A 23,813-nucleotide genomic window follows, 5' to 3' on the forward strand; every position below is an offset into this window, starting at 1 on the left:
GAACTCCACCTTTATTGATATTCATATTAATATACTCCACAAATACAAACAATTGGATATCCCAAGACCATCTGAGATAAAAAGAACCAATAAATTCCAATCACGCATACCACCCCTCAACATTACCCCTCAACATTATCCCTCAATATTAAATTGAACTCTGCACTTTACTGGACCTTCTGTTCCGTTGTATTTGGGATGATAAACCATAATACAAAAACATGTAGGATCCTCTACTCAATGGACTGATAACACAAAAAATATGCAGGATCCCCTATTTAATGGACCAACAATATATGTATCCAAAGCATAGAAGCATCAAGACCACAAATTATGTCATCAATATGATAGATTAGGGACCTCCATATATATAGGACTGGCCCTGCAATACAAACCATTTCTGTTTCACTTAACAAATAGAGGGACTATCACATTGAAAGAGCAATTGACATCAATCACCCTCAATTATATCTTTATTTTATCTTTCACCGTTAGATACACATATATATATATATGTGCCTATATAAGTAACTATAAAAACCAATATCCCTCACACCATTTTAAATCTTAACTAAATAAACAGATAAAGATGGGCATGAAAGTAATTAATGTACAAAGGAACCCTATTAAATGAATAAGCCAATAAAGAAGCTAATTACTGCTGCCCTATAAATATCACAACATGGACTATGATCCTCCACTTACTGATGAAGGGACTAAGTCCCGAAACGCGTTTAAGCAGCCGGGGATCATCACACTAATTGCTACTCTGGACTAGAGTACGAACAGCAGAGAAATTCAAGCGCTGACCAGGATCGCTACTACGGGCCGCTGACGTCATTCACCAAGACGCGCGAGCCACGCCCCCAGCATCCAAGGCAACACGAGGGACGCTACTGAACAGAGAGCCTCCTAGGAAGTTGCGACCTGAAGGAGAAGAGAACAGTGCCAGCGCCAGGAAGGGTAAGTGATCTCTGTAGCCAGAGACAGTGCGGGACGCCGCACCCAGGCACAGAGCTCCGCTTCCTTCCACAGCGTGTATAACAAAGATACACACATGCTTATACTATAAAAACACTGATACAAGCGCAGCACTTACCGTGGATAAGCGGCAACATTATTGATGAACTATCTCTATAAAGGATTAATACTGCACTCAGGACATCCTCACTAACCACTTGAATTATCTCTGTCCTCTAAACAGCAGTCACTGTGACAAAAAACAGCACTTTAAAGACCTAACAGACTTTTTGCCTTTTTTACCATAGCTGTCTTTTTATTGCAGCAGTTTTTATTGCATAATTTTTTTATTCCAGACCATTATATACTGTGACTTTGTCTCCAAGATACTCACCACAGAGCATTTTATTAGTATTTTATTTTTACTTTCATTTTTATCTACATCATTTTATATTGTCACCTCATCTCCAGGACATTTACCTCAGAGTGGTATTACTCACACAGTACCCTCATAACCATATATACCCAAACATAAAATAACCTAACATCCTATTACTAATTTAAATAAATATTTAATTGAACCCAAATAGAGTGTGCCTGCTTAATCTCTTTCTTTCTATAATTACATGCCCCTGACTGGGTGAGTCAGTTCAAGCAGCCCGCACCTCTAGCATTTACCTAAGTGGTAGAGCCGTCTATTCCACTCTAACTGCTCATATTGTAATAATACTTCATCTGAAAGGCTCTACTCATTGCATAGGAACACTCCTTGTGGGATAACCCATTTTACTGTTTTCCTGATACAGAGCTACAAAAAAAAACGCATGCAAATGTCATAAATTCTGTCTGCAGTCACCACTAGAGGGAGCTCACTACATAGAGATTATACAGCCACCACTAGAGGGAGCTCACTACATACAGATTATACAGCCACCACTAGAGGGAGCTCACTACATACAGATTATACAACCACCACTAGAGGGAGTTCACTGCATACAGATTATACAGCCACCACTAGAGGGAGCTCACTACATACAGATTATACAGCCACCACTAGAGGGAGCTCACTACATACATATTAAACAGCCACCACTAGAGGGAGCTCACTACATACAGAGTATACAGCCACCACTAGAGGGAGCTCACTACATACAGATTATACAGCCACCACTAGAGGGAGCTCACTACATACAGATTATACAGCCACCACTAGAGGGAGCTCACTACATACATATTAAACAGCCACCACTAGAGGGAGCTCACTACATACAGAGTATACAGCCACCACTAGAGGGAGCTCACTACATAGAGATTATACAGCCACCACTAGAGGAAGCTCACTGCATACAGATTATACAGCCACCACTAGAGGGAGCTCACTACATACAGATTATACAGCCACCACTAGAGGGCGCTCACTACATACAGATTGTACAGCCACCACTAGTGGGAGCTCACTACATACAGATTATACGGCCACCACTAGAGGGAACTCACTACATACAGATTATACGGTCACCACTAGAGGGAGCTCACTACATACAAATTATACAGCCACCACTAGAGGGCGCTCACTACATACAGATTATACGGCCACCACTAGAGGGAGCTCACTACATACAGATATATACAGCCACCACTAGGAGGAGCTCAGGAGATAACTACATACAGATATATACAGCCACCACTAGAGGTAGCTCAGGAGATTACTACATACAGATATATACAGCCACCACTAGAGGGAGCTGAGGAGATTACTACATGCAGATATATACAGTTACCACCATAAGAGGGAGCTCCCTGAATAATGAACTCAAAAAATTGTCTAAACATCATACAATACAACAAAAGGGCTCATTCAGACGGCCGTATGCTGTCCGCAAAAATGCAGATCCGTTTTTTGCAGATTAGATGCAGAGCTATTCACTTCTATGGGAACCTTTTCTTCCATTGCACGGCTCCGCAAAACAAATGAAACATGTCATATACTTGTCAGTGAAACTCAGGACGTGGCCCCATTGAAGTCTATGGGTCCGCAAAAACACGGAATGCAATCCTTTTTTGCGGACATGCTGAACTGCATACGGCCATCTAAATGAGTCCTAATGGAGAGATTGTTCCTTACCCATAATGCCTCCTGACAGAGTCCAGAATGTACTGCACGCCGTATTTCCTCCGCACTCGCTGCTTGTGGTCCTTCATGATTGACGAGAGATACTGAATGTGACCTGACCGGTGACAATGAATCAATTCCTCTATTATATATATTTTTTTTCAACAGTAATTTATTTTATTTTTTTATATACATTTTAAAGTTATATATTTTTCACATGAATAAAAATAACTATATTAATAAACAAAACTTTTACATCAGTTTCATTGGTTTGTAGGTTTGAATTTGAATAGATAATAAAAGGGGTTGGACAGGCCGATGGGTTAGTGAAATTGGTTTTGAATATATAACTATACATATAAATATAAAATAAACATGTACTCAAACATTAATTATCATAGACTATCCACATATGCGTATGTGTTCATGCCTCTATAGGTATACAGTACAGACCAAAAGTTTGGACACACCTTCTCATTCAAAGAGTTTTCTTTATTTTCATGACTATAATAATTGTAGATTCACACTGAAGGCATCAAAACTATGAATTAACACATGTGGAATTATATACGTAACAAAAAAGTGTGAAACAACTGAGAATATGTCATATTCTAGGTTCTTCACAGTAGCCACCTTTTGCTTTGATTACTGCTTTGCACACTCTTGGCATTCTCTTGATGAGCTTCAAGAGGTAGTCACCTGAAATGGTCTTCCAACAGTCTTGAAGGAGTTCCCAGAGATGCTTAGCACTTGTTGGCCCTTTTGCCTTCACTCTGCGGTCCGGCTCACCCCAAACCATCTCGATTGGGTTCAGGTCCGGTGACTGTGGAGGCCAGGTCATCTGGCGCAGCACCCCATCACTCTCCTTCATGGTCAAATAGCCCTTACACAGCCTGGAGGTGCGTTTGGGGTCATTGTCCTGTTGAAAAATAAATGATGGTCCAACTAAACGCAAACCGGATGGAATAGCATGCCGCTGCAAGATGCTGTGGTAGCCATGCTGGTTCAGTATGCCTTCAATTTTGAATAAATCCCCAACAGTGTCACCAGCAAAGCCCCCCCCACACCATCACACCTCCTCCTCCATGCTTCACGGTGGGAACCAGGCATGTAGAGTCCATCCGTTCACCTTTTCTGCGTCGCACAAAGACACGGTGGTTGGAACCAAAGATCTCAAATTTGGACTCATCAGACCAAAGCACAGATTTCCACTGGTCTAATGTCCATTCCTTGTGTTCTTTAGCCCAAACAAGTCTCTTCTGCTTGTTGCCTGTCCTTAGCAGTGGTTTCCTAGCAGATATCCTACCATGAAGGCCTGATTCACACAGTCTCCTCTTAACAGTTGTTCTAGAGATGTGTCTGCTGCTAGAACTCTGTGTGGCATTGACCTGGTCTCTAATCTGAGCTGCTGTTACCCTGCGATTTCTGAGGCTGGTGACTCGGATGAACTTATCCTCCTCAGCAGAGGTGACTCTTGGTCTTCCTTTCCTGGGGCGGTCCGCATGTGAGCCAGTTTCTTTGTAGCGCTTGATGGTTTCTGTGACTGCACTTGGGGACACTTTCAAAGTTTTCCCAATTTTTCGGACTGACTGACCTTCATTTCTTAAAGTAATGATGGCCACTCGTTTTTCTTTACTTAGCTGCTTTTTTCTTGCCATAATACAAATTCTAACAGTCTATTCAGTAGGACTATCAGCTGTGTATCCACCTGACTTCTCCACAACGCAACTGATGGTCCCAACCCCATTTATAGGGCAAGAAATCCCACTTATTAAACCTGACAGGGCACACCTGTGAAGTGAAGACCATTTCAGGTGACTACCTCTTGAAGCTCATCAAGAGAATGCCAAGAGTGTGCAAAGCAGTAATCAAAACAAAAGGTGGCTACTTTGAAGAACCTAGAATATGACATATTTTCAGTTGTTTCACACTTTTTTGTTATGTATATAATTCCACATGTGATAATTCATAGTTTTGATGCCTTCAGTGTGAATCTACAATTTTCATAGTCATGAAAATAAAGAAAACTCTTTGAATGAGAAGGTGCGTCCAAACATTTGGTCTGTACTGTATATACACACATACATTTGAAATACCATACATACATATATATATACAAATAAAATATGCATCTTCTATTTTTAATAAGATTAGATTATATACGTAATTAATTCCTCTAATTAGATGACAAAGGAATACAGGCATAGTGGAGGCACACAGGAGGCATAGTGGAGGCACACAGGAGGCATAGTGGAGGCACACAGGAGGCATAGTGGAGGTACAGTGGAGGCACACAGGAGGCATAGTGGAGGCACACAGGAGGCATAGTAGAGGTACAGTGGAGGCACACAGGAGGCACGTACCAAGCCGCACAGCAAAATCACTATTGCTCCAGATACGAAAATCAAAGAGCAGGTGCTGGTAGAGGTAGTGGAGCAGGTAGTGGTGACCTTCAGACGCGATCTGGTCCATCAGCATCTGGGAGGCCATAAGCACATTCATGTCCAGTGTGAGAGGAGACACCTGGGGAGAGACTGGGGGGTTACACAAGGAAACCAAAAATCACTGCAAAAAATACCTCCAACTGCTTAAAGGGCCGGTGCCACCTGATACAGCTTCAGAAAGTACCATTCTTGTAAATTCTGCAACTTTCTAATGTACTGTGTGCCTCGCCTTTTTCAAGATCTCTGCTTGCTGTCAGTGACTGGGAGCATTTCAAGGGCTGAAAACCTGTCCTCCCCGAATACTTATCACTGCTGAAGGGTTGATGCAATTGTATCCAACCTGTATCTAAAAAGCCTGGACTCCATGGTGATACACTGTAGTTAGTTATAGTTATAGAGATGTGTGCTGCTGGGGGATACAACTGTAACGAAACCTCAGCTGTGGAAAATAGTAGGTCTGTACAGGTTGTCAGCTTCTGGATATGTTCCCACTCATTGACAGCTAGCAGAGATTTTAAAGCACTGTGAGGAATTGTTAAAAAAAAAAAAAAAGTACAGCAAAAATAAAGTGCTGAATTAGAGGGATGATGGGAGTCCAGCAGTCCGCTCACCTTCTGCAGGAGCGCCCCTATGACGGCCGGCCCGTGACACTGCAGCAAGCTCTCCTGATTGGTGGGGTGACCCTGGATGAAGTTCTTCACCATGAGAAGGAAGGCCGCCACCCCGTTCCTCTCCAGTCGGCTCTCTGAGGGAAAAAGACAGAAAACAGCGTCACAACGGCGAAGGAGGAGACATGAGAAACAGGACGGCAGACAAATCTCCACCAAGGGGTATACACACAAAACGTCCTTTAGGGTCCATTCACACGTCCGGATCCGGCCAGCACCCCCATAGAAATGCCTTTTCTTGTTCGCAATTGCGGACAAGAATAGGACATGCTCTGTTTTTTTCCGGAGCCGCGGACCGAAAGATTGGTGGCGCTCCGGAAATGCGGACGCAGAGAGCACACTGTGTGCTGTCCGCATCCATTCCGTCCCCATAGAGAATGAATGGGTCCGCACCCGTTCCGCACAATTGCGGACGTGTGAATGGAGCCTTAGTCTGGCATGAACAGCATGTGCTGCATTCATGAAATGTTCTGGATTACCGGACATCACAGAAAGAGAACAGCGTATCATGTCTTATCATTCCGAGTCTGCTGATCCTCAGACTGCAGGAATGTCTGGATTACTGGATGCCAGTTTAAAGGAAATTTCTGTGGGTCCAGAGTTGCTATTCCAGACTATTGGAATGTGGTGCATTTTCCATACAGCCCCCTACTCTATATGTACAAGATATCCCTGACGCACCGGAGGATTTTCCCAGGGGAAGCTGCATGGATTGGGCATTCCTGGAGGAGGTGAGCTCAGGGCCCACCAGATCGTGGGTCTCCCGAACTTCGGGGTCTTCTTTGGTCTGTAAGGCTACTTGGTGCAGCAGAGGCAGAAGGACGCCCATCCCCCCAACGCAGCTCACCACGTCCTGAGGGACAGAAGGAAAAGTCAAGAGTAGAAAATAATGAATCACCGATTACTGGACGAGCCCTTCATAAACCTACTGCGCACTTCAGGGGAGCAACGCCGCCCCCAAAATGGCGCCCGGACAATGCATATTACACACGAGTCAACGGTAATGTGACAGAAGTGCACATGACGGTCCGGGTCTTAAAGAGACAGCATTCACCTTTACATCCCATGTGACCACTCTGTGCCCCGTCAACCTCCCGTCAAATGCTCGACTCGGGGACAGGTCCAGGCAAATGTTATTTTTGGAAGCCTGAAAACATCAAACAGAAATGTATGTGAATCTGGAAAGAAAGTGACTAAATAATGTCAATTATATGATCCCTGTTGGTCTAATGGTTTAGGGGTTAAAAATAATATCCCTGGTGGGCAGGGGTTAATAGGTCAATTATAATATTCCTGTTAATACCCCTGGCAGTCTAGAGATCTATTATAATATCCCTGTCTGGGCTTATTACAATCCCTGGAGGTCTAGAGTAGCTTACAGGTCAGTTATAATATCCCTGTTGGTCTAGGGTGGTTCAGAGGTCGATATTAAAGGTGTTTTCTGAGATTTTCAGGACAGGTCATCAGTATCTGTGCAGTGGGGCTCCGACACCCGGGACCCCCGCCCATCAGCTGTCCGAGAAAGCAGCAGGTCATCAGTGAGTTCCTGCGTGTCACGTGGCCTAGGAGCAGCTCAGCCCCCCAGAAATTAATGGGGCTGAGCGCGATCCAAGCACAACCACTATACAGTGTACAGCGCTGTGCTGGGTGAGCAGAGAGAAGCCGTGGCGCTCACAGGAGGGCTGGTGCCTTCTCAAAACAGCTGATCGGCGGGAGTCCTAGATGTCAGACCCCCATCAATCAGAAACTGATGACCGATCCGGAGGATGGGTCCTCAGTATAAAAAACCTGGGAAACCCTTTTAATATCCCTGTCGGCTGTTTTAGGGGTTAATATTATAATCCCTGGTGGTCTAGAGCAGTTTACAGGTCAATTAAAACATCCTCAGCAGAAGACTGCTTCATACTTTCTTACGCTCCTGAACTATATAGCTAATGTTTGCCCACAAGGCTGGGTGGAAGGCAGGTAAGTGGGCACGTGGTTTGCTGCACCAGCCCTAACACTGCATTTTCTTAGCTTACAGGTCAGTTATGACATCCCTGTTGGTCTATGGTGGTTTATGATAATATGACCGGTGGTCTAGAGATTAGTTATAATGTACCAGGTAGTGTCAGGTGGCTTAGATGTCAATCATAATAACCTTGGTGGCCCACAGTGGTTTATACACCAGTAAGTAGTATCCATGGAGCTTCATATTAATATTCCTGGTGGTCTAGGGTGGTTATAAGTTACACCTGGTGAACTACGGGCGTATATTAATATCCTGGTGGTCTAGGTTCACATGTAACATACCATATCTGCATTCTAGACCAATTAGATGTCAATTATATGATATCTGGTAGTTTACAATTACTATTAATATCCCTGGTGGTCCAGAGTCACTATTTGTAGATGATCGGTGCCTTATAATATCTCTAGCCGCCGGCCGTGGCTTATGGGCTGATATTTGATATCCCTGGAATCTGGTGGCCGCCTCTCCAAGCTCCACAGGATATAAAATTAGGGATTTCATTTTTTTTTTATTCGTTTTCGGTTCGGGATGTGGTATAATGTGAATTGCGTTATGGATTCTGTTACCACGGACCATAACGCAATTCCATGACGGAATGCCTTTAGAGGACTCCCCCGCATAACGGGAACGGGTCGGATCCGTTATGCAGGCCACAGACTTTTATTATGATGGAATGAATAACTGAATACCTCTAAAGACATTCCATTATACATTCCGTCATAGAATTGCGTTATGGTCCGTGGTAACGGAATCCATAACGCAATTCACATAATACCACAACCCAAACTGAAAACAAATTTTAAAATATGAAATTCGCTCATCCATACGCTGCTGAACATCCACCGATGCGCATGGTGTCCCTACAATTATGAACATCAGCTGTATCACATTCCGGTCTGTGGCGCCCCCTACCTGCGGAGTGTAGAAGAGCAGAAGTTTGGCCCCGAGTTCGGAAAACTCGCTCTCTGGTGTCAAGGGAGACACAAAGTTCGGTCCTGTTGGGAATAAAAAGGTGGATGGTGACGTAGTGGTCATGAGCGGCGCAGAGATTCCTGCACTTCCTCTCACTTACCCCAGCCTGTCCACGTAGTGAAATGGCTGATAACAGGGAGCCATAGCTTGCACAGACTATAAGAACATCTCCAGACCATTGAAGAGCTTAACCATGTCTTCCCCCTCTTCATTTTGTGCACCCTACCCCCATCCCCCATCCCAGAGCTGCAGACCTACCCGCCAGGTACAAGGCCTTTACATGAGGTGCCTGAATGGAGTCATGAAAGATGGACACGGTGCCCAGATGACCTTCTAATGAGGTAGGGGTCCCCCATTCAGTGTCCTGGGTTCCGGCCACAATGGTGGACACTAGACCCTCCCGTGAGTTCTGTGTCCCACCGAGACCCCAGCCGTGTCCCACCGAGGTGGCTGGGAAGGACTGGGAGCGGCTGAGCAAGGAGTGAGAGGCGAAGGTGAGGTCCGGGGTATGAGATGGAGAGGTGGACACTGTGGTGGTCGTGCGGTGCCCGGCAGAACCAATACAGCAAGAGGTGAAGGACTGTAAAGAGGAGACACAAGCCACGGATGATGGAATGAACGCAAAATTATACAGAAAGTTTCCCCAAAACCCCTGGAGACATCCTCGGCTGTTTCTAGGTCGCCACCCGTTAGACCTAGAAATTCTAATTTATTCTGGAATTCTATTCATGAACCAGGAGGCCCAGGATGAACAGAGTTGAATGTAAAGTTTTACCGGGCTGCAGGCTGTGTGCAGTGACTTCCAGCGGAGCTGTCAATCACACAGCAGTCCCTCCTAAAGTCAGCTGCTCACACTGTAAACACTAGGGGCCACACAGCAAGGGGCCAGTAACTGTGCATTTTTCATAGACTGCAGGAGGATGGAGGACCCTTTTAAAAGGGCTTCTCCGGGAATTAAGAAAATTAAAATACTTAAATATTACTTTAGTATAAACATTCCCAAAAAATTTTTTATTAATTATAACGGCTCGTTTTGTCTGGGAAACAATCATCAGGAGAAATAAAATGGCTGCCGTCCTATTAATTCACACAAAACCTGTCCTGATCCCACAGGAGGACAAGTTACTTCACCACAATGAGCCATAGAGCTGCCTCATCCTCCTCTCTGCTCTGAAGATCTTCAGCTGAATCTCTGTAGGAATGGAGTTCATGAGGAGACATGAAGGGGAGATGGACAGGACAGACTGTGGTAATGGAGACTGCCTACAAGTGCTGCTCCTCATTAGACACATCCCCACCTCCTCTCCGTACTTCATGTCTCCTCATGGACTCCATTCCTACAGAGATTCAGCTGAAGATCCTATTAAACTGTATTCAGGATCATAATCCCTGAGAAGTAAGAGAGGACGATGGTGCAGCTCTTTAACTTGTCCTCCTGTGTAATTAGGACAGGTTTTGTGTGGACTAGCAGGACGGTGGCCATTTTATTTCTCCTAATGATTGCTCCCCGGACAAAACGAGCCATTATACCTAATGAAAAGTATTTGGGAATATATTTATAATGAAGTAATAATTAAGTATTTTCATTTTCTTAATTCCCGAAGAACCCCTTTAACTAGTGAACTGCTCAACTCACTTGGTTGGCAGACTATGACTCCCAACATGGCTGCTCTACTCCCTCCGGCCATATACAGGGCTTTGCTCTTCAGCTCACCTCATTGAGGGATGGAAAGCGTAGCGGCGCAGTTTTCCTCAGCTGCCCGTCTGCGTAAATATGAACCATGTTCTGTCCGAACGGTCGGCGTCCTGCCATGTGTACGATGTCCACGCAGTGCTGCAGACAGAAAACAGTGAGGGGTGAGCCCTAGGCAGAAGCCACAATGACCCCACAGCCAACAGCGCATGACAAGCGGGCGCTCAGAGAATGAGCAGAGGAAGGGCTCGATGCTGACCCCTACTGTCCAGGGAAGGTCCTGCATGAAGCCCCCATGTGACTCACCCACAAGGAGTCATTGAACTGCAGCTCAGGAACGGCGACCGTCATGTATTCCTTCTTCGTACAGACAGCCACGACCAGCATGCCGTCCGCGGTGAAGAACGCCTCGAAGCCCGTCCCGCTCGCTGCAAAGAAACTGCCACACAGAACCAAATAAACGGACGCTGAACTGTTACATTTATTGTGGGCCCGTGTGGGACCCGACCAGTGAGGGCCACATGGAAACAAGCTTCACCATGGTATAATTATATGCTCTACAACTTTCTAACAAACTTTGTATTTCAATTCTTCACCACTGTCAAGATCTCTGCCTGCTGTCAGTGAATTGCAACAATCTTGATTACATACAGAGGCTGAAAAACTACTACTGACTCGGACAGCTTAAGGTTTGCTACGTTGTATCTTTCTCCTGTGCTGGACTCCAAGCTCTTGAATATGCTGATACATTGTTACAAGCACATCAGATGTGTGAAAAGTGATACATTGTTACAAGCACATCAGCTGTGTGAGCAGGACTGATACATTGTTACAAGCACATCAGCTGTGTGAGCAGGACTGATACATTGTTACAAGCACATCAGCTGTGTGAGCAGGACTGATACATTGTTACAGGCACATCCGCTGTGTGTGCAGGACTGATACATTGTTACAAGCACATCAGCTGTGTGAGCAGGACTGATACATTGTTACAGGCACATCCGCTGTGTGTGCAGGACTGATACATTGTTACAAGCACATCAGCTGTGTGAGCAGGACTGATACATTGTTACAAGCACATCAGCTGTGTGAGGACTGATACATTGTTACAAGCACATCAGCTGTGTGAGCAGGACTGATACATTGTTACAGGCACATCAGCTGTGTGAGCAGGACTGATACATTGTTACAAGCACATCAGCTGTGTGAGCAGGACTGATACATTGTTACAAGCACATCAGCTGTGTGAGGACTGATACATTGTTACAAGCACATCAGCTGTGTGAGCAGGACTGATACATTGTTACAAGCACATCAGCTGTGTGAGGACTGATACATTGCTACAAGCACATCCGCTGTGTGAGCAGGACTGATACATTGTTACAAGCACATCAGCTGTGTGAGCAGGACTGATACATTGTTACAAGCACATCAGCTGTGTGAGGACTGATACATTGTTACAGGCACATCCGCTGTGTGTGCAGGACTGATACATTGTTACAAGCACATCAGCTGTGCGAGCAGGACTGATACATTGTTACAAGCACATCAGCTGTGTGTGCAGGACTGATACATTGTTACAAGCACATCAGCTGTGTGAGGACTGATACATTGTTACAAGCACATCAGCTGTGTGAGCAGGACTGATACATTGTTACAAGCACATCAGCTGTGTGAGGACTGATACATTGTTACAAGCACATCAGCTGTGTGAGCAGGACTGATACATTGTTACAAGCACATCAGCTGTGTGAGCAGGACTGATACATTGTTACAAGCACATCAGCTGTGTGAGCAGGACTGATACATTGTTACAGGCACATCAGCTGTGTGAGGACTGATACATTGTTACAAGCACATCAGCTGTGTGAGCAGGACTGATACATTGTTACAAGCACATCAGCTGTGTGAGGACTGATACATTGTTACAAGCACATCCGCTGTGTGAGCAGGACTGATACATTGTTACAAGCACATCAGCTGTGTGAGCAGGACTGATACATTGTTACAAGCACATCAGCTGTGTGAGGACTGATACATTGTTACAGGCACATCCGCTGTGTGTGCAGGACTGATACATTGTTACAAGCACATCAGCTGTGCGAGCAGGACTGATACATTGTTACAAGCACATCAGCTGTGCGAGCAGGACTGATACATTGTTACAAGCACATCAGCTGTGTGAGCAGGACTGATACATTGTTACAAGCACATCAGCTGTGTGAGGACTGATACATTGTTACAGGCACATCCGCTGTGTGTGCAGGACTGATACATTGTTACAAGCACATCCGCTGTGTGAGCAGGACTGATACATTGTTACAAGCACATCCGCTGTGTGAGCAGGACTGATACATTGTTACAAGCACATCAGCTGTGTGAGCAGGACTGATACATTGTTACAAGCACATCAGCTGTGTGAGCAGGACAGGTTTCAGCTTGGGGACAGAATGTTCCTGTGCACATAAAGTACATTGGCTACAAGTTACAGGAAGTTCCATTAATCCGGCATGGATGGGAATGCCAGGTGCCAGACTATCAGAAGGTCTGCCATAGAAAAGTCTAGAACACAAAACCTCCCCCTATAAGGTATCAGACCTAGAACTAAAGCGCCGCCGTCCACAGTTATAGGCTGAAAACAAGTGCCGGATTATCAGACGTACTGGATTACTAGATGTCAGACTAGGACACCCCACTACACATCTCAATGTGCCCCTATGGCAGAGGTCTCCAATCTACAACTCCCAGCATGCCCCGACAGCCACCTCTATCCTTCCATATTGGGGGTCCTCACCTGTACAGCTGCTTGCGTCTTCTTCCAGTCTGGGATTCTTCTTTCATGTCATCGTTCAGACAGATCCAGGCATGGAAGGCAAACCCGGCACCGGGCCACTTCTGCATGGCTGGCACCATAATACCGGACATACTGGGGGTCAGGTCAAAGTACTGCAATGCCCTCTCCGGCCCGTCCTTCCTGGCCATGGCAGACAGAGCACGGATAACCTGCGTTGCGTATGGATGGGCAACATTGCCGTTCACCCGGAGGAGTCCGATCAGGTCCCGGAGCTCGCTGGGTCTGATCGAAAGTCGCCCCAAAACCTGCAGAAGATGGATGAGGTTTTCTGCGCACTTTACGTCCAGCGCCTCTTTGCTGCTCAGGGCGCACAGGATTTGGGCCACCATTCCTGCCTGCACACACGTCATGAGGTTCCGCAGCGTGGAGTCACAGATCTGGTTCAACCACTCCGACACCAAGATCTGCAGATGCCTGGGAGAAAGATCCGGGATCCACTGGACCAGGATAAGCAGCGGCTGCTCATTCTGGATGAAGTTCATGGGATCTGAGTTGTAAGGACCTTCCACAGCCTGTAGAGGGCAGAGTCACAAAATCAGGGAAATGATGTGGGGGGGGGGGGGGGGCAGGGTAGTCCATGTTTAATCCTATATAATGAAAAGTTCTGCAGCTTTATAATAGACTGTTCACCACTTACAAGATCTCTACTTGCTTTCAGCATATGAAAGCATTCTTCTCCAGACCCTGCTCTCCCCCTTCAGACCCCTCTGATGCCCTCTTACAGACCCCTCTGATCCCCTCTTACAGACAGACCCCTCTGATCCCCTCTTACAGACAGACCCCTCTGATGCCCTCTTACAGACAGACCCCTCTGATGCCCTCTTACAGACAGACCCCTCTGATGCCCTCTTACAGACAGACCCCTCTGATGCCCTCTTACAGACAGACCCCTCTGATGCCCTCTTACAGACCCCTCTGATGCCCTCTTACAGACCCCTCTGATGCCCTCTTACAGACCCCTCTGATGCCCTCTTACAGACCCCTCTGATGCCCTCTTACAGACCCCTCTGATGCCCTCTAACAGACCCCTCTGATGCCCTCTAACAGACCCCTCTGATGCCCTCTAACAGACCCCTCTGATCCCCCCTTACAGACCCCTCTGATCCCCCCTCACAGACCCCTCTGATCCCCCCTCACAGACCCCTCTGATGCCCTCTTACAGACCCCTCTGATCCCCTCTTACAGACCCCTCTTTTAGACCCTCCTGATCCCCTCTGTCCACCTTCAAACCCCTCTGGCAGTGTTTTATCTCCCATAAGAATCTGCCACCGGGGAAGAGTCAGGAGACCTCGATAGAAATCATTATAATTACAGGTTCCCAACAGTGGCCCCTTCTCCCCTTCCCATCTGAGACCCCAACCTTCAACCATTTTCCTCACCCTAATGTTGCAGCAGCTGTGGAGAGGAGAAGCCCCTGACCAACCCCATGAGAAAGGAGGATGGTGACAACAGGGAATCGGGCCCTGACGAGAAGGAACAGGGAATCGGGCCCTGACAAGAAGGAACAGGGAATCGGGCCCTGACAAGAAGGAACAGGGAATCGGGCCCTGACAAGAAGGAACAGGGAATCGGGCCCTGACAAGAAGGAACAGGGAATCGGGCCCTGACAAGAAGGAACAGGGAATCGGGCCCTGACAAGAAGGAACAGGGAATCGGGCCCTGACAAGAAGGAACAGGGGATGCATTTCTGATACATATGGTGGATCAGTCCTCACCATGTTCAGTAACTGCTGGAGGAGACGCTTGGTGGGCTGGCTGCGGCTCTTCAGGACCTCGTACAGATGTGGATATCCAATCCGCTCCTTGAAGACCTCCTAAGAAGCAAAGAACAGATTATAAGTCCCCGGTGCAGGGAAACAGCTGGGTTCCCCGGTGCAGGGAAACAGCGGGGGTTCCCGGTGCAGGGAAACAGCTGGGTTCCCCGGTGCAGGGAAACAGCGGGGGTCCCCGATGCAGGGAAACAGCAGGGGTCCCCGATGCAGGGAAACAGCAGGGGTCCCCGATGCAGGGCAGTAGCAAGGGCCCCCTCCAATCTTAACCACAAAGCAGACTACAGAGAAGAAGCTAAATCACCTTGGCGGAAGGAGAGTTCCTCATGATGGAGGTCAGGACTCCAATGGCGTTAACGGTGATGGCGTCTGAATCGCTGTCGATCACCTGGAGAGAAAAGCACATGAAGAGTCAGCTGACACCACAACCAATGATGGGAACAGCCAATCACAAGCAACCGCAACCCCACGATGATTCCACAGAAAGACAGGAACAGGACAGCGCCACCGCCACCAGATCCAGCCACTAGAGGGCGCTCACAGACAGGAGGACTGTGCATCTGCACATACATAGACCCCACCGGCATCAGATCCAGCCATTAGGTGGCGCTCATATACAGAAGGACTGTGTATCTGCACATACAGGTCCTTCTCAAAAAATTAGCATATTGTGATAAAGTTCATTATTTTCTGTAATGTACTGATAAACATTAGACTTTCATATATTTTAGATTCATTACACACAACTGAAGTAGTTCAAGCCTTTTATTGGTTTAATATTGATGATTTTGGCATACAGCTCATGAAAACCCAAATTCCTATCTCAAAAAATTAGCATATCATGAAAAGGTTCTCTAAACGAGCTATTAACCTAATCATCTGAATCAACTAATTAACTCTAAACACCTGCAAAAGATTCCTGAGGCTTTTAAAAACTCCCAGCCTGGTTCATTACTCAAAACCGCAATCATGGGTAAGACTGCCGACCTGACTGCTGTCCAGAAGGCCATCGTTGACACCCTCAAGCAAGAGGGTAAGACACAGAAAGAAATTTCTGAACGAATAGGCTGTTCCCAGAGCGCTGTATCAAGGCCCCTCAGTGGGAAGTCTGTGGGAAGGAAAAAGTGTGGCAGAAAACGCTGCACAACGAGAAGAGGTGACCGGACCCTGAGGAAGATTGTGGAGAAGGACCGATTCCAGACCTTGGGGGACCTGCGGAAGCAGTGGACTGAGTGTGGAGTAGAAACATCCAGAGCCCCCGTGTACAGGCGTGTGCAGGAAATGGGCTACAGGTGCCGCATTCCCCAGAAACAGCGGCAGAAGCGCCTGACCTGGGCTACAGAGAAGCAGCACTGGACTGTTGCATGTCATTCGGAAATCAAGGTGCCAGAGTCTGGAGGAAGACTGGGGAGAGGGAAATGCCAAAATGCCTGAAGTCCAGTGTCAAGTCCCCACAGTCAGTGATGGTCTGGGGGCCATGTCAGCTGCTGGTGTTGGTCCACTGTGTTTTATCAAGGGCAGGGTCAATGCAGCCGCTATCAGGAGATTGTGGAGCACTTCATGCTTCCATCTGCTGAAAAGCTTTATGGAGATGAAGATGTCATTTTTCAGCACGACCTGGCACCTGCTCACAGCGCCAACACCACTGGTAAATGGTTTACTGACCATGGTATTACTGGGCCCAATTGACCTGCCAACTCTCCTGACCTGAACCCCATAGAGAATCTGTGGGATATTGGGAAGAGTAAGTTGAGAGACGCAAGACCCAACACTCTGGATGAGCTTAAGGCCGCTATCGAATCATCCTGGGCCTCCATAACACCTCAGCAGTGCCACAGGCTGATTGCCTCCATGCCACGCCGCATTGAAGCCTCCTGGGCCTCCATAACACCTCAGCAGTGCCACAGGCTGATTGCCTCCATGCCACGCCGCATTGAAGCCTCCTGGGCCTCCATAACACCTCAGCAGTGCCACAGGCTGATTGCCTCCATGCCACGCCGCATTGAAGCCTCCTGGGCCTCCATAACACCTCAGCAGTGCCACAGGCTGATTGCCTCCATGCCACGCCGCATTGAAGCCTCCTGGGCCTCCATAACACCTCAGCAGTGCCACAGGCTGATTGCCTCCATGCCACGCCGCATTGAAGCATCCTGGGCCTCCATAACACCTCAGCAGTGCCACAGGCTGATTGCCTCCATGCCACGCCGCATTGAAGCAGTCATTTCTGCAAAAGGATTCCCGACCAAGTATTGAGTGCATAACTGAACATAATTATTTGAAGGTTGACTTTTTTTGTATTAAAAACACTTTTCTTTTATTGGTCGGATGAAATATGCTAATTTTTTGAGATAGGAAATTTGGGTTTTCATGAGCTGTGGCCAAAATCATCAATATTAAAGCAATAAAAGGCTTGAACTACTTCAGTTGTGTGTAATGAATCTAAAATATATGAAAGTCTAATGTTTATCAGTACATTACAGAAAATAATGAACTTTATCACAATATGCTAATTTTTTGAGAAGGACCTGTACATAGATCCCGTCAGCACCAGATCTAACCACTAGGGGGTGCTCATATACATGGTGGACTGTGCATCTGCACATACATAGGCCCACCAGCATCAACCACTAGGGGGCATTTAAATACAGGAGGACTGTGCATCGGCACATACATAGACCCCCCACCACCACTACTACCGCATCCAGCCACTAGAGGGTGCTCATATTCAGGAGAACTGTGCCTCTGAAGATATTTACAGTAGAGTCAACCACCAGGAGGATAGAGATGAGTGAATTGATTCGTCAGCAGGACTTCTTCACCTGTGGGGGCTGTCCCCCCACCCCCCTCCCCACCTGCTGAGAAAGCATTATGCCAGTGTTATCCAATACATTCCAGAACTGTAAGGGTTACATATAAATCAATATAATGCTACGTGACCCATAGCAGCGCTGGGAGGTCAGGCCGGGAGCTGCGCTCCAGGAAGAACGCTCGTCTGCAAGGGGCCTAACAGTACTCCTCTTGCGCCCTCTGGTGGTGCTGCTCAGTCAGCACATATTTCTCCTCTGCACTGGCGGGAAAAAAAAAATCTAAAAGCAAACTTTTCTCCGGCTGGAGTGTGAAGCAGATGATAGAGTGGAGTTCACAAAACTGGAATCTTAATTGTAATACAAAGACAACGGGACCTGGCACACGGGTACTACTGTTCTGCCCCCAAGACAAAGATGGCGGGATCTGGGGACAGGCGGGTGCACATCTGCTGCCAGGGATAATTAACTCCCGGGGGACAGATATTTTCCTGCTGATGTTCGTCGTCTCTTTCCATTCTATACGTGGCAGGCTAGACTGGAGGGCCCCCAGGGAGCATCATTCTTATCATCACTTCTTACCATACATTTGATGTTACTTCTAAGATATGAGGAGAAGTCATCGATAAGACAAAGCCTCTCCTGTGCTCCTCCAGACAAAAAACTGCCTTTTCCCTGCTCCTAATGTACTAAAGTACTCATACTCTACTACCTAACGGGCTTCTGTCTCCGGCGCTCCTACCTAACGCGCTTCTGTCTCCGGCGCTTCTACCTAACGCGCTTCTGTCTCCTGCGCTCCTACCTAACGCGCTTCTGTCTCCTGCGCTCCTACCTAACGCGCTTCTGTCTCCTGCGCTCCTACCTAACGCGCTTCTGTCTCCTGCGCTCCTATCTAACGCGCTTCTGTCTCCTGCGCTCCTACCTAACGCGCTTCTGTCTCCTGCGCTCCTACCTAACGCGCTTCTGTCTCCTGCGCTCCTACCTAACGCGCTTCTGTCTCCTGCGCTCCTATCTAACGCGCTTCTGTCTCCTGCGCTCCTACCTAACGCGCTTCTGTCTCCTGCGCTCCTACCTAACGCGCTTCTGTCTCCTGCGCTCCTACCTAAAGCGCTTCTGTCTCCTGCGCTCCTACCTAACGCGCTTCTGTCTCCTGCGCTCCTACCTAACGCGCTTCTGTCTCCTGCGCTCCTACCTAACGCGCTTCTGTCTCCTGCGCTCCTACCTAACGCGCTTCTGTCTCCTGCTCCCCTATCTAACGTGCTTCTGTCTCCTGCGCTCCTACCTAACGCGCTTCTGTCTCCTGCGCTCCTACCTAACGCGCTTCTGTCTCCTGCGCTATCTAACGTGCTTCTGTCTCCTGCGCTCCTAACGCGCTTCTGTCTCCTGCGCTCCTAACGCGCTTCTGTCTCCTGCGCTCCTAACGCGCTTCTGTCTCCTGCGCTCCTAACGCGCTTCTGTCTCCTGCGCTCCTAACGCGCTTCTGTCTCCTGCTCCCCTAACGTGCTTCTGTCTCCTGCTCCCCTATCTAACGTGCTTATGTCTCCTGCGCTCCTATCTAACGTGCTTATGTCTCCTGCGCTCCTATCTAACGTGCTTCTGTCTCCTGCGCTCCTATCTAACGTGCTTCTGTCTCCTGCGCTCCTATCTAACGTGCTTCTGTCTCCTGCGCTCCTATCTAACGCGCTTCTGTCTCCTGCTCTACTTCTAACGCGCTTCTGTCTCCTGCTCCCCTATCTAACGCGCTTCTGTCTCCTGCTCCCCTATCTAACGCGCTTCTGTCTCCTGCTCCCCTATCTAACGTGCTTCTGTCTCCTGCTCCCCTATCTAACGTGCTTCTGTCTCCTGCTCCCCTATCTAACGTGCTTCTGTCTCCTGCTCCCCTATCTAACGTGCTTCTGTCTCCTGCTCCCCTATCTAACGCGCTTCTGTCTCCTGCTCCCCTATCTAACGTGCTTCTGTCTCCTGCTCCCCTATCTAACGTGCTTCTGTCTCCTGCTCCCCTATCTAACGTGCTTCTGTCTCCTGCTCCCCTATCTAACGTGCTTCTGTCTCCTGCTCCCCTATCTAACGTGCTTCTGTCTCCTGCTCCCCTATCTAACGCGCTTCTAACGCGCTTCTGTCTCCTGCTCCCCTATCTAACGCGCTTCTGTCTCCTGCGCTCCTATCTAACGCGCTTCTGTCTCCTGCGCTCCTAACGCGCTTCTGTCTCCTGCGCTCCTAACGCGCTTCTGTCTCCTGCGCTCCTAACGCGCTTCTGTCTCCTGCTCCCCTATCTAACGTGCTTCTGTCTCCTGCTCCCCTATCTAACGTGCTTCTGTCTCCTGCTCCCCTATCTAACGTGCTTATGTCTCCTGCTCCCCTATCTAACGCGCTTATGTCTCCTGCTCCCCTATCTAACGCGCTTATGTCTCCTGCGCTCCTATCTAACGTGCTTCTGTCTCCTGCTCTCCTATCTAACGTGCTTCTGTCTCCTGCTCCCCTATCTAATGTGCTTATGTCTCCTGCTCCCCTATCTAATGTGCTTATGTCTCCTGCTCCCCTATCTAACGCGCTTATGTCTCCTGCTCCCCTATCTAACGTGCTTATGTCTCCTGCGCTCCTATCTAACGTGCTTCTGTCTCCTGCTCCCCTATCTAACGTGCTTCTGTCTCCTTCTCCCCTATCTAACGTGCTTCTGTCTCCTGCTCCCCTATCTAACGTGCTTCTGTTTCCTGCTCCCCTATCTAACGTGCTTCTGTCTCCTGCTCCCCTATCTAACGTGCTTCTGTCTCCTGCTCTCCTATCTAACGTGCTTCTGTCTCCTGCTCCCCTATCTAATGTGCTTATGTCTCCTGCTCCCCTATCTAACGCGCTTATGTCTCCTGCTCCCCTATCTAACGTGCTTCTGTCTCCTGCTCCCCTATCTAACGTGCTTCCGTCTCGTGCTCTCCTATCTAACGCGCTTCTGTCTCCTGCTCTCCTATCTAACGTGCTTCTGTCTCCTGCTCTCCTATCTAACGTGCTTCTGTCTCCTGCTCCCCTATCTAATGTGCTTATGTCTCCTGCGCTCCTATCTAACGTGCTTCTGTCTCCTGCTCCCCTATCTAACGTGCTTCTGTCTCCTTCTCCCCTATCTAACGTGCTTCTGTCTCCTGCTCTCCTATCTAACGTGCTTCTGTCTCCTGCTCCCCTATCTAACGTGCTTCTGTCTCCTGCTCCCCTATCTAACGTGCTTCTGTCTCCTGCTCTCCTATCTAACGTGCTTCTGTCTCCTGCTCCCCTATCTAATGTGCTTATGTCTCCTGCTCCCCTATCTAACGCGCTTATGTCTCCTGCTCCCCTATTTTACGTGCTTATGTCTCCTGCGCTCCTATCTAACGTGCTTCTGTCTCCTGCTCCCCTATCTAATGTGCTTCTGTCTCCTGCTCCCCTATCTAATGTGCTTATGTCTCCTGCTCTTCTATCTAATGTGATTCTGTCTCCTGCGCTCCTATCTAATATGCTTATGTCTCCTGCTCTTCTATCTAATGTGATTCAGTCTCCTGCGCTCCTATCCAACGTGCACCTGTCTCCTGTCCTTATCTGCGTGCTTGTCTCCTGCGCTCCTACCTAATGTGCTTCTGTCTCCTGCGCTCCTATCTAACGTGCTTCTGTCTCCTGCTCCCCTATCTAACGTGCTTCTGTCTCCTGCTCCCCTATCTAACGCGCTTCTGTCTCCTGCTCCCCTATCTAACGCGCTTCTGTCTCCTGCTCCCCTATCTAATGTGCTCCTGTCTCCTGCGCTCCTATCTAATGTGCTCCTGTCTCTTGATCTCCTATCTAATGTGCTTCTGTCTCCTGCGCTCCTATCTAACGCGCTTCTGTCTCCTGCTCTCCTTTCTAATGTGCTTCTGTCTCCTGCGCTCCTATCTAACGCGCTTCTGTCTCCTGCTCTCCTTTCTAATGTGATTCAGTCTCCTGCGCTCCTATCCAACGTGCACCTGTCTCCTGCTCTCCTATCTAACGTGCTTCTGTCTCCTGCGCTCCTATCTAACGTGCACCTGTCTCCTGTCCTTATCTGCACACAAAACTCAGCAGTTCGTAGTCTCTTCTGCCTGGACAAGTTGCAACTGTCCAACACCTTTCATATTGAGCCATATTAGCATTAATGGTGATGTTGTTTTTCTCACTTGGTCACCAAAGGATCTTCGCTCCCTCCCTCTCTCAGCTCTTCCTGGCAGTCTTTTACCTTTACCATGAGAGACCCTCCTCCTTCTCCCTTCCCTCTGAACAGAGGCATGATTGAATCTGCCTGTATAGTGTGGACCTGAGTCTCCTACCATTTACCGTGTATAATACTGGAAGCTTCATATATGGCAGAGGGGTGACTGCTTCCCCTGCTCCCCCTTATAGCTATGCCGCTGGAATGCTGGGAGCAGATTGGTGAGGGAGGAAGCGATTAACGAGGTAACATTTCTGCCCAGACGATGATTATTGCCCAAATCAGCAAACCCCAAGATGTAAATCACAATCCAAGCATCACGCACATAGCAAAGCACAGGCAGCATGGTGTCAGGGGGAGAAGCATATATAACGGGCGCCGCCTATCAATGCCAGGATCACCTCTGCTCTATAGGGGCAGCAATACCTGGTGCTAAAAGGCAGAGGAGGAGAGGAGACCAGACCGGGGAAAAAAGCAGCCTGAAGCAGGCCAAGGGCCCTGGGCAGAGAACAGGGGCCCTAAACCATGAACAGGGTCCTAGGCAGAGGAGGAGAGGGGCCCCGAACAAAGGAGAAGACGGACCCCAGGCGAGAGGGAAAGGGACCCCGGGCTAGGAAGAAGAGGAGAGAGGCTCCAAGCAGATGAGAGAAACCCTGGGTAAAGGAGGAAAAAGGCCTTAGATAGCAGAGAGGAGTCCCAGGCAGAGGAGGAGAGGAGTCCCAGGCAGAGGAGGAGAGGAGTCCCAGGCAGAGGAGGAGAGGAGTCCCAGGCAGAGGAGGAGAGGAGTCCCAGGCAGAGGAGGAGAGGAGTCCCAGGCAGAGGAGGAGAGGAGTCCCAGGCAGAGGAGGAGAGGAGTCCCAGGCAGAGGAGGAGAGGAGTCCCAGGCATAGTAGGGGCAGAGATGCAGGTAGAGGAGGAGAGGAATCCCAGGGTAAGGCCTCTTGCACACGACCGTATGGCTTTCTCAGCATTTTGCGGTCCACAAAAAATACGCATGACATCTGTGTGCATTCAGTTTTTTTTGCGGAACGGAACAGCTGTCCCCTGATAGAACAGTACTATCCTTGTCAGTTATGCAGACAATAATAGAACATGTTCTTTCTTTGGAACGAAACGGAACAACGTCAATACGGAAACTAAAGGCTTACGGGGTACCTTCCATTTTTTTGCGGATCCATTGAAATGAATGTTTCCGTATACGGTCTGTATATGGAACGCAAAAAACGTAACGCAAAAGTCAAAAAATAAAACGTTTGTGTGCAAGAGGCCTTAATCTGTCATGTGCAGCTTCCTTGACAACCACCTACTAAGATCAGTAATTTGTCAGGACCCGGAAAAAGAACCT

General features: G+C 48.1%; 1 protein-coding gene across 4 annotated transcripts in view; it reads right to left on the minus strand.

Moving 5' to 3' along the window:
* Nucleotides 1-23,813, minus strand: part of NBEAL2 (neurobeachin like 2) — a 101,426-nt gene that overhangs the window by 34,174 nt on the left and 43,439 nt on the right. For all 4 annotated transcript variants that reach the window (XM_044295309.1, XM_044295307.1, XM_044295306.1 and 1 more), the window contains 12 exons: nt 15,789-15,872; nt 15,431-15,529; nt 13,656-14,227; nt 11,168-11,300; nt 10,883-11,002; nt 9,427-9,748; nt 9,109-9,191; nt 7,240-7,332; nt 6,867-7,038; nt 6,129-6,262; nt 5,437-5,596; nt 3,086-3,188 (listed from right to left, as the gene is read on the minus strand). In XM_044295309.1, coding sequence (XP_044151244.1) covers nt 3,086-3,188; nt 5,437-5,596; nt 6,129-6,262; nt 6,867-7,038; nt 7,240-7,332; nt 9,109-9,191; nt 9,427-9,748; nt 10,883-11,002; nt 11,168-11,300; nt 13,656-14,227; nt 15,431-15,529; nt 15,789-15,872 — 2,075 coding nt within the window. The remainder of the gene's footprint in view (nt 1-3,085; nt 3,189-5,436; nt 5,597-6,128; nt 6,263-6,866; nt 7,039-7,239; nt 7,333-9,108; nt 9,192-9,426; nt 9,749-10,882; nt 11,003-11,167; nt 11,301-13,655; nt 14,228-15,430; nt 15,530-15,788; nt 15,873-23,813) is intronic.

This window comes from Bufo gargarizans, chromosome 5, assembly GCF_014858855.1.
Source record: "Bufo gargarizans isolate SCDJY-AF-19 chromosome 5, ASM1485885v1, whole genome shotgun sequence".
NCBI lineage: Eukaryota > Metazoa > Chordata > Amphibia > Anura > Bufonidae > Bufo > Bufo gargarizans.